The sequence below is a fragment of the Nannospalax galili genome, unplaced genomic scaffold (genome assembly GCF_000622305.1).
Source record: "Nannospalax galili isolate Female #2095 unplaced genomic scaffold, S.galili_v1.0 scaffold415, whole genome shotgun sequence".
Classification (NCBI taxonomy): domain Eukaryota; kingdom Metazoa; phylum Chordata; class Mammalia; order Rodentia; family Spalacidae; genus Nannospalax; species Nannospalax galili.
This window is the reverse complement of record NW_008337494.1, coordinates 1,649,135-1,665,819: the sequence shown is the minus strand read 5'-3', so window position 1 is coordinate 1,665,819 and position 16,685 is coordinate 1,649,135. Positions and strand designations below refer to the sequence as shown.

The window sequence follows — 16,685 nt, the reverse complement described above, 5'->3', positions numbered from 1 at the left end:
AGGGAGGGAGGGAGGGAGGGAGGAAGGAAGGAAGGAAGGAAGGAAGGAAGGAAGGAAGGAAGGAAGGAAGGAAAAGAAAGAAAGAAAGAAAAAGGAGGACTGAATCTGAATGTTAACTCATATACAGGAAACCTATTTCTCTCAAAACATTTCTGGCCTCATAGATCTTTGGGGACACACACTGACAAAACACATTTATAACACTCTTGTCCCACATACTGAGATATATGAAGCCTGCAAATAATGTTTCAACATAGAAATTAAGAAGTAGGATGTGAGGCTGCATAGATGGCTCAGCAGTTAAGAGCACTGACTGCTCTTGCAGAGGAACTTGGTTTGGTTCCCAGTACCCACATAGTGGCTCACAACCATCCATAACTCCAGTTCTAGGGGGATCTGATGCCCTCTTCTGATCTTGTATGTGTATGAGTGTTTTGCCTGCATGTATGTAAGTACACCACATTCATACATATAAAACATTCATACATATAAAATAAAAACAAATTAATTAAAACATGCATGAAAAAATAAAAAATGGCAGTTGTGAAGGTGAGTGTGGCAGCACACACATATAGTCCCAGTACTTGAGGCTGAAGCAGGAGGATCAGGAGTTCACAACTACAGAATGAGTTCAAAGGCCAGGCTGGGCTATCAGAAACACAGCTCAAAAAATAAAAACAAGCAAGCAAAAAGATTATTGTGGAATGAGGGTCAGGATCATCTCTATAAATAACTCCTTTTAATGTGTTTTAGTGGGAAAGTAGCAGTTAGATTTCTGTATCTCAGCAAGAATTGTGTTAAGGACTTATCAGAGCCAAGTATGATTCAAATAAAATATACTAGCAAGATAGATATATCTCATTCTTGTCATGGAGCTAAATCACTTTCTAGATCATTAAATACAATCTGACAGTTTTCAAAGGAGAGATCTATAAACAAACAAATGGATATAAATTTTCTAGTCAAAACACAGGGTATAATTAGTTTGAAAAGGCTGAGAGAACAATGGACCAAGACACATAAATGGGTACTCTACCCCTGCCCAAACCAGCAGGTTTGGTTGGCTACAACCCACAGACCATCAGTTCTCAGTCAGCCATGCTGGTTAGCACTGCCAATTCTCTCGTCTGTTTTGTGCACTCAATTTGGGGGCCAAAATAGCAGATAAAGGACTGAACAGAGCAGTGGCTTAAATGCAGAACAAAATAGTGAGTATCCTCAAGTAATAATCTTGACATTTCACTTCAGTCCTTCAAGTTTTATTCCTGAGAGGAAATCAAAATGCTTACCTCCTCTTCGTTGGTTCTGTTGTGTTCTTCCCAAGGAGTTCTCTAATGAAAAGCAAATACAGCTTGTTACAGATGATCAGCCAGCTAGCTCCAATGTGAATACAGGAGATTTTATAATGTTGATGTTCTTTGTTTTTTTACCAGAACTAATAGACTAACATGAAGCATCACAATGATTACAACATTAAAAATGCAAATAAATCATATATTCTAGTGAAATACCCTCAATAACCCTGTATCTCCAACTGTAACTAAGAAAGTTCACCTAAATTTCAATCTTGTTATTTTGTTAATAAAACATGGAACATGGCTGTCAGTAATTTTCATGAATTGGGATGGTTTTATATTCCCCTAACATGGAGAGATTTTGTTGTAGCACGTTGCAGACACCAATGGCCTGCAACTAGAGTGTACTGGTGGTGTTTATATTAAAATAAGTGTCAAAGCTCTTAGCAAATACTATGGAGAGAAGGGACGCTGGACCAGCTGTGCGGGTCACTCTGCCCTTCTCAAATGCACACCTACTTGCACTCACAGCTGTACATGAACTTTTTATTTTGCAGATGGTTTACCTCATTGCTTTTTGCTCTTCCTCCATCTGCTCTCTGACTTGCTGTAGCTCCTTTAGCAGGTCCAGATCTGTGCCGTTCACCCAGGTGTAAACCACATCAATTGGCATGGGCAGACAGAGCCTAGGGTAAACCCACAAGTCCTCCAGTTTAAATGCACCTTTGCCAGTATATTTGGGAAAAAGATTGCAACAAAATTTATATTTAAGATTTTAAATTTAGATATTATCAAAAGAAAATGAATGAAAAGACTATACAACTGTGGCATGCAGGAAAAGAACTGCATGTTTTCCTGGAGCTAAGATTGGGGGTGGGTAGTATTTGTCAAACACCTTCTCTGTGAATTAATTGCATTATGTTAGAAACTTCATGAAGTTGGCATCATTTGATCTCAACAACCACCTTATAAAGAGGTTGATATTTTCTATTTTAAGGATTACTTGGGGTGCAGGGGGAGCTAATGAGATGGCTCAGTGAATTAAAAGCTCTTGCCACACAAAGACCTAAAGAACGAAGCTCAATCCCTGTGAACACACATAAAAGGCAGAAAGAGAGCATTGATTCCTCAGAGCTGTCCTCTGACCTCCACACTTGCACCAGGCCATGCTTTACCCCTCCATCACCATACACACACACACACACACACACACAGAGAGAGAGAGAGAGAGAGAGAGAGAGAGAGAGAGAGAGAGAGAGACTAATAATAAGTGAAGTAAAAAAATTTTTAAAAGACTATTTGAGGCTGGGTATGGTTGCACATGCCTTTAATCCCAGCACTTAGAAGGCAGAGGCAAGAAGATTTCTACGAATTGAAGGTTCAGCCTGGTTGGTCTACATAGTAAGTTCTAGGCCAGTCAGTCAGGGTTACATAGTGAGATCCTATCTCAAAAAAAAAAAAGGAGGGGGCAGTGTGGATAAATGGTCAGGGGTTAAGAACACTGGCTGCTCTTGCAGAGAACATAGGTTCAGTTCCCAGTACCCACATGGTGGCTAACAACTGTCTGTTAACTCCAGTTCTAGGGGATCCAATGCCCTCTTCTGGCCTCCACAGGCACTGCATGACACAGGCACACTAACACACAGGGAAAACACACACTTAAAAATCCACTGCTGGTGGGATTACAAACTTGTTCAACCCCTATGGAAAGCAGTGTGGAGAACTCTTAAAAAACTACAAATGAACCTACCATTTGACCCAGTTATACCACTCCTTGGCATATAACCAAAGAACTCATCCTATTGCAGAGACACCTGTACATCCATGTTTGTTGCTGCGCTTTTCACAATAGCTAAGAGATGGAAGCAACCTAAGTGTCCCCCAATTGACAAGTGGATAATGAAAACATGGTTCATTTATACGATGGAGTTTTACTCAGCAGTAAAGAAAGATGAAATCATGTAATTTGCAGGTAAATGGATGGAATTAGAAACTGTTATTATACTACGTGAAGAAACACAGCCGCAGAAAAAAACAACAACAACAACAACAACAACAACAACAACAACAAAATTATATAGTCTCCCTCATCTGTGGATCCTAGCACCAAATCCTTATAAATGAGTATGTATCCTGACATAACTACAGGAATCAGGATAATGAAAAGGAAACAGGGAGGTAAAGGAAAAGAAAGAACCTGAAAGAGAAGAACAGTAGGGAACAGGCATTAATAAGGGAGATATGGATAAAAATGGGGTTATTTTAAGGGGAGGAAGGGTAATACAAGGAAACTTGGGGATAAAGGGAAAGAAGGAGCTCAAGAGAGGTGGGACCATAGGAGAAGGTTATTATTAAGGAACAAATGGGAAAAATGGGGGCACTTTAAATGGGGAAAACACAGTGGAAGGGTTAGACAATGTGAGAGATAAATAATGCTTAGCTAATTTTAAAAAACCAGAGGGAACCATATTAACTGAACAACCTACTGACAAATTATACATACAACTAGCTCAAAGAATATAATACATGTCTAGACAAGGTTTATCTGAGAACAGTTGGTCTTTTTCCAAGCTCTATCTACATAGTACATTGTGATTAAAAGTATCAGACTGGTGGAACTAACCTTCTTGGATGTCTAATAGCCATACTTTGAGGCCTATACTAATTTGGCCAGAGGGACTTAAAGGACAGTTTTTGTTCCTTGCCCTCCTAGGTTAACTAAACTCCAGGGGACTATGTAGCATCTCTCAAAATGTCCTGTAACTGTGATGCGTCACCTGTCCTCTTGATCAAGGAGGCCATGGAGACCCCACCAAATGGACTTGAACCAGTGTCCAGTCTACAAAGAGGAGGTTCAACACAGAGGAATCATTTCCTCCATCCTCCCAAGTGAAGCCAGCCATGGTGGTGCAGGACCTTTGACTTATCTTCACATAGGCAGAACTGGTAAAAGAAAGGAGCCAGGAGCTCCTTCCAAGCCCATGTGACCTCTGAGGAACAGATCCTCAAACAACCTTAAAGGTGAAAATAAATTGGTTTATCTGGGCCAATTGTATGGTCTTAAACACCCAAAAGGAAAGTACAACCACAGATTAAAGGGATCAATATAATTCTTTAAGAGTCCATGTGGATAGCTAAAAGCTACATTAACAAGAAACGATGCCAGATAGGAGATACCTTCCTTCGAGTTGGTGGCCAGGGTGGCCAAAGAGACTCCCAGACAGTAACTCAGCATAGAACCGGGAAAATGAACAGCAGACCCCAATCTTATCTAAAGGAATATTGGCAACTGATCTGCTAGATGAGGAAGAGGTGATCTTCCTACAACAAGTAACTCCAGATAGGCTGACTAGATTCAGAGGATGGACAGACACTGGGGAACGGCTGGGGGTGCTGGCAACACAGTGGGCAGTAACAGGGATGACAGAGTATACAGGCTCCAGTGGGGGTTGGGGGGGGACAGGGATTACAGAGTATATGGGCTCTAGTGGTGGTGGGGGAGACTATAGGAGGGTGCCATTTGGGATGTGGGTATATAAATGAATAAGATTGTTTGGGATGTTCTGTATGAAATACACACAAAGAAATCAACAAATTAAAAAAAATTAGTTACGTTAATTAGTAGAGGTGAAACACATTAACATTGAAATCTATCTGACGACTTTATATCCATGCTCAGATGCCAAGGATCTCAGAAAGTAACAGACTGTGACTGGTAATAATCAGATATATAGAGATTAGAAACACATGTGCATCGTAGTGTAAATTGTATTAAAAATGAATTTTTCTGTATGAAACTGTATTTTAATAATGAAATGGAGATCTTTTTAAAGTTTAAAACCTCATTTAATTTTATATCTTAGGATTTATACTGAGTTCAATATTGTATAACTGTATTAATTCAACTGTGAACCTAAAAATTACAGCCAATTTTGAAATAGATGCAGCTTTGCTCTGGAAATTGTTACTGAATATGTTAATGCTGTAATGAAATGCTTATTCTAATCATGTGGTTATTAAATAATTCTAAAAATTAAAAAGAAAATTAGCTGGGCGGGGTGGCACACGCCTTTAGTCCCAGCACTCAGGAGGCAGAGGCAGGTGGATCTCTGTGAGTTCGAGGCCAGCTTGGTCTCCATAGTGAGTTCCAGGACAGCTGGGGCTACAGGGAAACCTTGTCTCAATAAGACAAAAAAATAATTAAAAAAATTTTTTTTAAAGATTATTTAGGAGTAAATCTAAGAACAAAATCGCTGCATAGGGGCCTTAAGGGGTCACGTAGGATAGGGAGTTGATTGCTCAGTGGGCATGGGGTCTCCATTTGGGGTGATAAAAGTTCTGGAACTATGTGGTGGCAGCAGTCCACAACACTGAGTACAGTAGATGCTACTCAACTGCCCACTTTAAAAATGGTTTAAATGAGGCCAGGCATGGTGGCACACGCCTTTAATCCCAGCACTTGGGAGGCTGAGGCAGGTGGCTCATAGCAAGTTCCAGGCCAGCTGGGGCTACAGAGAGACCCTGTCTCAAAGAAAAAGAAAATGGTTTAAATGGGAAGTTTCACATTATGGCATATTTTGCTACAGTAAGAAAATGTCAGAGTGAGAATAAAGATTATTTTGGAATAAAGGTCATAGAACTCAGTTTCAGTGAGATAATCTATCACTCTTATATTTTCACAAATGAAGGAGCTGGCAGCCAAATGTGGCCAAATATTGGAAAAACAATGAGCTTAAAGAACAGAACAAGGAAATGGAAGTGATCCAATAGTCCTGATGTCCAGGCCTAAGTAATGCCGCAGCCTCTGAGCTGAACGTCCCCACCTGCCCGTCTCACCTTACTCCTCTTTTCCTTTGTCTCACAGACTTGTCATCTTTCGAACACATTCAGTACCTACCCGGCTGCCACTACTGTCAATTACACATGCCCTTCACAAGAATGGCAGCTCTGAGAAGGCAGGAAACGTTCCTGCTCTGCTTCCCAAAGCACGAGAGGGGGCAGCACAGGACCGGGCACAGAGGCAACCAGCACTGCTCCATTATTTCTTAATCATCCTCAAGGAAAGAACTCAGGTTCCAGCCTTGCCTTAGTGTTTCTTTTCAGGTTTTAACCATTAAAAACATTTTTGTCCTTTATCTCACTGACTTGCCAAAAATCCAATTTACCAAAACTCCATGACTTTGACCCATGACAGAGATTTCATGTCTGTGTTTGCATGTTGACATTATTTTAGATGGTTGTGTCCAAGTCTGGTATTTTCCAAATGACTGACAGTTGTTTTGTTTTCTGAGTGCCACACCTTACCCTTTGTGATGGTTAATTCTGATTATCAATTTGATTAGATTAAGATGGACCAGGACTTTAGGGAGGCTCATGTTTGGGTGTGTCTATGAGGGCATTTACAGAAAGGATTAACTAGGGGGGAACAGCACCATCGCTACTGGCTGGGGTGCCAGAATAAATAAAAAGGGAAAAAGGAGCAAACTAGTTGAGCTCTGCATTCATTTCCTTTTAGCAGCCTCTCCCCCCCCCCCCACCCGCTGTGAAGCCACCCCTGCCACCATGCTTCCCCCTTAGCACCATGAGCCAAAATAAACCTTCCCTTCCTTAAGGTGCTTTTTGTCAAGTGTTTGGTTACAGCAGTAAGAAAATGCACATTCCCTTTGTCCTTCATGAAGCCTGGCCACAGGATTAGGCTTTTGGCTGCAACCACATTACTTATTCATTGTAGGGTTAATAATTTCATGGGGAAATAGTCAAAATGACCACCAAGTTTTGCTTAAAAGAAGCAAGAAAGTCAATGGGTCAATGGTGGCACATGCCTGTAATCCAACACTCTTCAAGGGGCTCAAGATAGGACGATCCAGAGTTCAAGGCCAGCCTGGGCTAAACAGAAAGCATGTCTCAAAATAGAAAAAAAAAAAAAAGATGAGGTAGTGATATTCTAGATGAGTAAAGACAGGAAATTAAGTAAATAGACACAAAGTCAGAGAGATATTGCTGTCATGGAGAAAACAGGGCAGAAGAAAATGAGGACAGAGAGCATGACTATGTTGAGGATTATCTTAACAGGAATATCAGTGGTGGCCTTGCTGAGAAAGCACCGTTTCAAGTCTGGTTGCAGCCCAGTGTTAGAGTGCTTCCTTATCAGGCATGAGGTCTAGGGTTCAAACCTCAGCACTGGAAAAACAATGTTGATGGGATGACATTGTAGGGGGAAAAATGTAAAGAAAATGTGGAAATAAGCCAGTTGGGTAGCTAGAGGAAAAAACAGGTCAGAGAAAAGTACTATCATGTGCCCTGAGACTCATGCATATCAGAACTAGAGGAAGAGACCCAGCAAAAGGAAGAGCCTAACTGGAAACAAGGGTCAGAGAGGTAACAGAGGTCCCAGGGCATGCCAGGAAAATGAAGGTTCCTTACCCCTCACCACAGCACATGTGATAGCTGAGTATTTGTCAGTTCTCCTGTCAATAGTCACCACTGCCTCCAGAACAGTCTAGGCTTCAGTCTCTGCTCTGGTTGCTTGTCCTCACTACATATAGTCAGTCAAGAGCTTGCAAGATGCTTTCCACCCTGTCTAAAATGGTGTTTCTTTCATGCCACCTTTAACTACTTCTTCCTTCTCTCCTCCATCTGACTCTTCAGCCCCACTCTGTGGCAAAGAGAATTCACTCATACTATGTAGCTCCCACTGTACTCTATACTTGAGGGAATTTTTAGTATACTGTACTAGTGTCTATTTTTCACACAGGTACATGTATCTTCAATGGACGGCCTCTTGAGCAGAAGTGGAACCATGTATCTTATGCCCTGTTTTGTTAACTGTTTCTTCTCTTTCCCCCATCTCCAGGCTCTCTCTCCCTACTGCAAAGTATTCCAAAGCTTCCCCATCTAGGTTTTCCTGCACTAGTCTCTCTACTAATGCTTCTCAAACATCAGCCAGCATCAACATCACATGATGGACTTACAGATTGCTAGTCTCCATCTCCAGAGTTTCTAATTGAATTAGAGTACAGTGGGGCCTCAGAATTCTCTTTTCCAAGAAGTTCCCAAGTAATGCTGATGTTGCCAGTCTGTGGAGCTACCTTTTGAGAACAGTTGACTTCTATGTGCCTATACTTCACCACCCCACTACAAAGCCTAGGTTAATGAATTCATAGGGTTCGCTGCTATGGGCCTAGTGTCTAGAACAGTTCCCATTATGAATGGGGTTTAATATATATGTTAGTTAGATAAGTAACTATAATTCTTTCATCATATATGTATGTGTGCTTCCCATTAATATCTGACTCATACAAATTATTTAAAGTCATTTCACTCCCAACTTCCCAAGTGGTCTATGCTCAGAATAAATTTTTTTCTTTTTTATCTTTTTCTTTCTCTCTCTCTCTCTCTCTCTCTCTCTCTCTCTCTCTCTCTCTGTGTGTGTGTGTGTATATATATGTGTGTATGTGTGTGTTCCTGTGGGTGAGTGAGAGCACATGCATGCCACAACTCATGTGTGGCGGTCAGAGGAAATCCTTCAGATGCCAGTTCTTGCCTTTCCATATCTGAACACTGCTGGCCCACAAGCTTTCTGTCTCCACCTCGGTACTGGGATTACAGGTACACTGCGGAATCCAATTTTTATATGGATTCTGCGGATCTAAATGCAAGTCATCAGGCTTGTGCAGTGAGCACTTTTACCCTAAAAATAAAATGTTTAAAAACTGCTTGACTTGGCCGGGCATGGTGGCACACACCTTTAATCCTAGCACTCGGGAGGCAGAGGCAGGTGGATCTCCGTGAGTTCAAGGCCAGCCTGGTCTACATAGTGAGTTCCAGGACAGCTGGGGCTATAGGGAGACCCTGTCTCAAAAAGACCAAAAAAAAAAACAACTGCTTGACTTGATACATTTTAAAAAAGAAAGTGAACCCTTTTCTGACCTCCTCAGGAATTGCATGAAACAGGTATACTTACACACATGAAGGCAAGACACTCATATACATAAAATAAAAATAATTTAAAAAAAAAGATGAAAAGAGGAAGTGAAAAGTGAGGGGACTGGGAATACATATTCTGAAGCTTTCCTAATAAAGGCAATTACCTGCTCTTGGTGATTTTTAATGGACTCAAGAGATATAGGTATATTTTCCACTGAGAAAAACAACTGAGCATGTAAGTCATTTATGTACTGGTTCCTCTCATAAGCCTGTTATTTCATGACCAGTTTAATTTTTGAGTTAAAATGAAAACCCAGTGTAGATTGTGTGATGTGCTCAAGGTCATGAGTCAGTTGTTTTTCTAGTAGACATTGTAGTAGTGAGTCTGAGCCTGTATACAACCATGGCACCATGATCTTGGTTTCCAGATGAGAAGGAAGCCTCATCTCAGAGCTCAGGCAGAATCACCCATGACAGAACCAAAGCAATGGTAACAAAAATGTGATACAATTTTTATTCTCACCACTGTTTAAGAGACACTGAAGTCACTTAGAAGAACCTTGGTTCTACATTCTATAGAGTAGGCAAGATAACAGAACTTAAATAATTGGAAGGGATTTTACACACAATCTAATACCCATGTTTTACACATGACAAAATGGAGCTCTAGACTGAATGACTGCCTCAAAATTAGTATCATTTGGGGCTGGAGAGATGGCTCAGGGGTTAAGAACAATGACTGTTCTTGCAGAAGACCAAGGTTCGAATCCCAGCACCCACACAGCAGCTAACAAATGTCTGTAACTTGAGTTCCAGGGGATCTGACAGTCTCTTCTGTCCTCTGTGGACATTGCACAACATGGGTGCACTTACCTACATGCAGGCAATACATACATACACATAAAATAAAAATAATAAATAAAGCCAGGCGTGGTGATGCATGCCTTTAATCCCAACACTCAGGATTAGAGATCTCTGTGAGTTCAAGGCCACCCTGGTCTACATAGTGAGTTCCAGGACAGGTAGGGCTACAGAAAGACCCTATCTCAAAAAGACCAAAAATTGTAATAATAATAATAATAATAATAATAATAATAATAATAATAAATATCATAAAAAATTAGTATCGGTCAATATTTGCATATTCACTTCTTACTAGAACAGAGAATGAAATTTCTGTTTCATTTGGAGCAAATGGCACTAAAAAACATTGTACAGAAGGAAAACTTTCAATAAATATATAGTATTTAATGCAATCTAAAATTAGTAGAAATATTGCACACAAAGGCTTTTAGCCTACAAATCTTGGGGGCTAAGATAGGAGAATTGAGAGACTGAGGCCAGACTGTGTTTAATAGTGAGACCTGTTTCACAACTAAGAATAAAGTTGAGCCAGGTGTGGTGGCGCATGCCTTTAATTCCAACACTTGGGAGGCAGGCAGATTTCACACACCTTTAATTCCAGCACCTGGGAGGCAGGCAGAGTTCTGTGAGTTCTAGGCCAGCCTGATCTACATAGCAAGTTCCAGGCCAGCTGAGGCTACAAGGGAGATCTGGTCTCAAAAAGACAAAAAAATAAAAAATAAAATCCATGTTTGTCATATTTGAGATAACAGGCATTTAAAAATAATAATGAATTCTTTCCCATGTTAACATTTATAGTTTTTGTCATGAAAATAACTATTTTCTAGGGGAGGAGGATTAAATGCCTGCTCTGCCCTCATAAGGGTTTGATCTCCAGCACAAAAGAAAAGAAACTACATTTTCTTGCATATGTGTGGAGGGGACTGTGCATGGGCTGTGCCAGAGGACAATCTCCAGTGCCATTTCTTGGGTGACAGTGACTTCTTTTTTAGACAAGGTATCTCACTGACCTAGAACTTATCAAATAGGTTAGGCTGCCTGGCCAGCAAGCTCCAGAGATCTACCTGTCCCCATCTCCCCAGCACTGGGATTTCAAGTGTACACTTGGCTTTTGTACTTGATTTTAGTTTTTGGTTTTTGAGACAAGGTTTCCCTGTAGCCCCAATTGGCCTGAATCTCAGAGAGAGACCTGCCTCTGTCTCCCAAGTGTTGGGATTAAAAGTGTGTGCCACCATGCCCTGCTCAGCTAGCTATTTTTTAACCTGGTTCTGGGGATCACCCAAGTACTTTACCAACTGGTCCATCTCCACAACCTATCTCCCCAATCCAGAAACTTTATTTTCTAGAAGTTAGTGAGAGGCATTATTTTAGCTTCTGAAATCTCTTTAATGTCTGGCATCTTAAATCTGATTTCAATTTACTTATACATGTCGCTTTGGTTAGTCAAACAGAAGGGAAAGGTTTTTGGAGAGAACTCCAATAGCTTTTTCAGATGGTCATTTATATTCTCCTCTATGACACCAAACCAAAATCAGTAATAGCTACTTAAACATTAGTTACATGTGGAATCTGAAATCACATTTATTGAACTTCTGGGGCTTTTACATTAAAATTCATCAGTCTTTCTTGCACTTTGACCAAGCAAAAGTCCATGATATCGTGCCCTGGAAAATAACAGCTTACTTACTGGATCTGCCAAATGTTAATAAATTTCATTAATCATCTTATATAATATTAACAAATGTGATTTGGGAGATCATACCATAAATATAATCATAAAAATACTGCAAAAGTGTTAAGGGCATTATGGTGAAAGCAAGTTCTCTCAAATGTTCTCATTAGCAACAAATGCTATTATTTGTTTTCCTTCAAGTGACAGGATCACCATGTTCATTGTCAAGAAAATAAAATGACTAAGTCTGAGGAATCACACTGTCACTTGTCCTATTGTGAAATGCCAGGTGTGGAGGTACACACCTTTAATCCCAGCAGAGGCAGGCAGATTTCTGCAAGATGGAGGCCACCCTAGACTGCATAGCAAGTTCAGGCCAGCTAGGGCTTCAGGGAGACCCTATCTCAAACAAACATGTCACCAGGAAGAAGATGGCTAACAGAACTGAAGCTCAATTGTCCAAGGGCTTTTCCATAAGCAATCACCATGTAACTAATGTGTGCATCATTAAGACCATTAAAAAGGTATATACTTGTGTTGCTGAGATAGCTCAGTGTGTAAAGGCACTTGCTGTCAAGCCTGACAACCTGAGTTCAATCTCCAGGATCCACATGGTAGAAAGAGATAACTCCTGAAAGTTGTCCTATGACTTCCACCCATGTACACACACACACACACACACACACATGCACGCACACACACACAATATGTAATAAAGATATACACTTACATAATCAGGCTAACAATTGCTAATGCTTCATATCATGAGCATTTTTAAGTATAACCAGCCTTTTCTGCTTCTTTAGGTATATGGTGCTAAAATATTAAGGTGTGGGATTGAAGAGATGGCTCTGCCATTAAGTGCACTGACTGCTCTTGCAGAGGACCCAGGTTCAGTTTTCAGCACCTATGTGGTGGGCTAGCAGCATCTGTAACTCCAGTTCCAAGGGGATTCAATACCCTCTTCTGGCTCCTCAGCAGGCATTGCATGCACACAGCGCACTCACATACATGCAGGCAAAATGCTCATATACGTAATTTTTGAAAAAGAAATATTAGAGTGTAAAAAATTTTATTCACTATTGCTTTTATACAATTAATGCATAAAATGCATAAAGAATCAAGGGATGGAGAAATGGCTCAGTGGTTAAGAGTGTGGACTTCTCTTGCTGAGGACCAGAATTCAGTTCCAAGCACCCATGTTAGGCAGCTCACAACCATCCATAACTCTAGCTCCAGGGGCTCAAAGGCACTCTCTCTCTCTCTCTCTCTCTCTCTCTCTATATATATATATATACATAAAAAATGTAAATATGCATACACACATTTATATATATGCATATACATATATACAAATGTATATAAATATACATACATATGCATATTTACATTATTTACTATTTTTATTGTATGTGTATGAGTGTATTGCATGCATGTAAGTGCACCCATGTCATGCAGTGCCCTCGGAAGTCAGAGGAGGGCGTTGGATCCCCTGGAACTGGAGTTACAGACAACTGTTAGCTGTCATGTGGGTCCTGGGAATAGAACCCAGGTCTTCTGCAAGAGCAGTCAGTGCTCTTAACCGCTGAGTCACCTCTCCAGCCCCTCATCCCCTCTTTTAGACTCCACAGGCAGCTGTACTCACATATGCACAAAGCCGTCTCATCACATATCTACACATAATTTTAAAAATTTTAAAGCAAATGATTGTTTTTTTTTTCCTTCACAGAACCCCTGTGGGTGTCAGGAAGCGCCAGTGTCTGAAAACGCTGCTTTAGAGATCCTAAGGGAAAGATGTCAAGTTTCCTTACTTTGACTACATACTATCTCTTCTACTCAACTATTACAGCAGATAGATACATCTGTGTCTTGAACAGGGTAAAGCTGAAAGATTCAACCTCTGTTGAGGGGCTATCATTCACACCTAGTGCATTAGAGATGGCTCAGTCAATAGAGTTTGCAGTGCAAGCACCAACCCATGTAAAAGTCAGGTGTGGCAGCACACACCTGCTATCTCAGTCCTAGGGAGGTGGGACAGGAAGATTCCTGGAGCTCACCTGCCAGTCAGCCTAGCAGAATTGTGAGGAGTGATAGAGGAAGACACCCAGCGTTGGCCTCTGCCTCCGTACATGCACATACATGCACGTACATATCTGTACATTGTGATGGCTAATCTTGGTTGTCAATCTGACTGGATCTGGAATCAACTCAAATGCAATTCACTAAGCACTCCCATGAGGGATTTTCTTGACCAGATTATTTGAAGCTGGAAGACCCACTTTAAATGTGGGTAGCACTTTCTGGTGATCACCAGATAACAAGATACGGAAGAAGAAAACTTTTGCTCTTTGCCTGTTTGCCGTCACTCTTACTGCTGAGCTTATCCTATTGCTGTGGCATTCCTTTGCCAATATGAGACCCAGCTCCTCCAGGTTCCAATGTGGATTGAAGACCAACAGCTCTCCAGGAATCTCGTAGGCCTTCAGCTCCAGATTGGGACTGCGGGAACCTCCAGCCTCAGGGATTGAGCAATTACCAGATTCTTGCTCCTCCAGTGTCCTGCAATCACTGTTGGACTACCCAGATCCTATCCTGTAGGCCAATCTAATAATCCTTTAATATCTATCTATCTATCTATCTATCTATCTATCTATCTATCTATCATCTATCTAACTATCTATCCATCCATCTTCATTTTATCAGTTCTGTTCCTCTAGAGAAACAAATACACACACATACACACAAAGTTTTAGGTCAACTCAAGGACTCCCACCTTTGGATGACAATTTAAAGGAAGGTCAATAAATACTATCTAAAAGTGAATAATATCAGGTGTGGTATGCATGCCTTTAATCCCAGCACTTGGGAGGTAGATCTCACAGAGATTGATGCCAGCCTGCTCTCCATAGCAAATTCCAGACCAGCTGGGCTTCCCTAAGTGAGGGAGCATTGGACCTTCACCTTTATTTTATTTCCTCTTTGCTTGAACTGTTTTCAACACAAACATACTTTTATGATATAAAATAAACGATAGTTTTATAGACACATAAAAAGGACCCATGTGATTCATTTTATCTATAAGAGGAGAAGTAGGATATTGGAAAAACTGTTTCTCTTCTGAGGTCTGACTTACAAAAGAGAAAAATCCCCAGGGACAATCCAGGGTAGAAGGCAGCACCGCACCTAGAAGCTTGGCCTACGAAAAAGATTGCACTGAAAGGTTGCTAGCACCTCCTCAACAGAAGAGGCAAGACATGGTGACCAAAGGTGCAGGGTCCAGCCCCGGCAATTACTGTGGACACACCTTGGTTGACAGAGTGCTCTTCAGCTGGCCAGAGTTCATGACAGGCTGTGCAATAGCTACAGGGTGTCCATATGCTATGGAGGATGAAATTCCCTGTGCCTCACAGAACTGGCAAGATAAAAATGAGATCTTGCAGCTTAGTGTATTCAACATGGCAAGGCAAGATTGTTTCTTGGGAATCAAGATTTTTCACCCACAAAACAGAGTGAACTAGATTTCTTCAGATCAGAGTACTTAATCTTAAATAAACAAAACCATGTGAGCTGAAGTTCCCAGCAAAAAATCATACTTTTGTTAAATATTCTACAGGAACAACTGACTGTTTGAATCTTCCTGATTGTAGAGTTTGAATGTTGCAGGTCCAGAATCAAATTATCTTGGGCTACCTTTACTGTCTTTAGTAGCTACTCAATGCTCACCTGAGTCTGACCTAAGATCCTTGTGACTATCTGGTAAAAACTGTTTAGAAGTATTAACAGACCACTAGTTTTCACCAATTCAAAAGCTAAGAATGTTATCATCTGAAACAACAGCAGAGAATTCCCCGCTTTGCTGTAACCCAGCTACCTAATATTCCCAAAATGTAGTTTAAAAGCACCTTAATGTATTTCTTTTGCTGTATCACTATTAAAACTTCATAAAATAATTCCCACACGGGAAATGTTACTTGCAGCACACTGATCCACATTCCTGGCCCACTCATATTTGTCTCAAGAATAAATTATTTCTTAGTCTCTTTGAGGTGAGAGCTCTGTTTTAGGTTGACATAAACATAACCATTACATTTAAAATATGAAGGATTTCATGACTTATTTAAATTCAAATAACAGATATTCTTTAAAAGAAGCTGTCATCTCACCGATTCTGAAAAGATTTTCCAGCCACATTATCTCTGTAGGAATCAAACAAAACATGGTATTGATCCCGGCTCCATTCCAGAACCACCTAGAATAAAAAAGAAAAAGAAACAATGCTTTCTGTACATTAAAAACTAAGAGTTAATACAATTTCCATTTTAACTCATTAATAACTGCTAAAGGAACAGATGAAGCAACCAAAACTCATTCATCCTCATAGAGCCCACCCCATACCAGACATCCTGCTAGGTTCAGACACTAAACTACAATTCCTGGTTTAGATTGCCTAGAAGACTTGGGGGGGTGGGGGTAGGGGGGATTCTCACTGGGCTTGGGATAGGGTCAGGGGAACAAAAACATTTAAAAAGGAAGTGATATCTGGATGAGATCTTGAAGAATGAACTCTCTCCAAGTGGTGAGAAGTAGACGGTGTCAGCTAGTTGGATGAGCATGTACAGGGGCAGGTTGTTCAAGGGCAACTACGTGATTGGCCTTTTCAAGCAGAGCACAGGTGGCTACCTGGAGGGAAATGGAGCTGGACAGGAAGCTGGCCTCAGCATGACATGACTGCCACACACTGGCTCACAGGAGCTCTGAAAGATTTTAAGACAGCTGTACCTAAAGTTTGGGAAGGGCTCCCCTCAGAGCTCTAAGAACACAAACAGCAACAGAAAAAGTCGACACAACCTGAGGGATGATGACCTTATTACCTAAGGTTTCAGCTGATGGCTTTCCTAAGTATTTCAGAAGCTGACAGCTTTAAATGA

General features: G+C 40.8%; 1 protein-coding gene across 1 annotated transcript in view; it reads right to left on the bottom strand.

The window, feature by feature from the left end:
* The window catches only part of Gnptab (N-acetylglucosamine-1-phosphate transferase subunits alpha and beta), a gene marked incomplete in the record, with an annotated part of 86,761 nt that overhangs the window by 49,244 nt on the left and 20,832 nt on the right, over positions 1–16,685 (bottom strand). Inside the window, 3 exon segments of the mRNA XM_029563335.1 lie at positions 1,290–1,331; positions 1,862–1,981; positions 15,921–16,006. Of these exon segments, the coding sequence (XP_029419195.1) occupies positions 1,290–1,331; positions 1,862–1,981; positions 15,921–16,006 (248 nt within the window).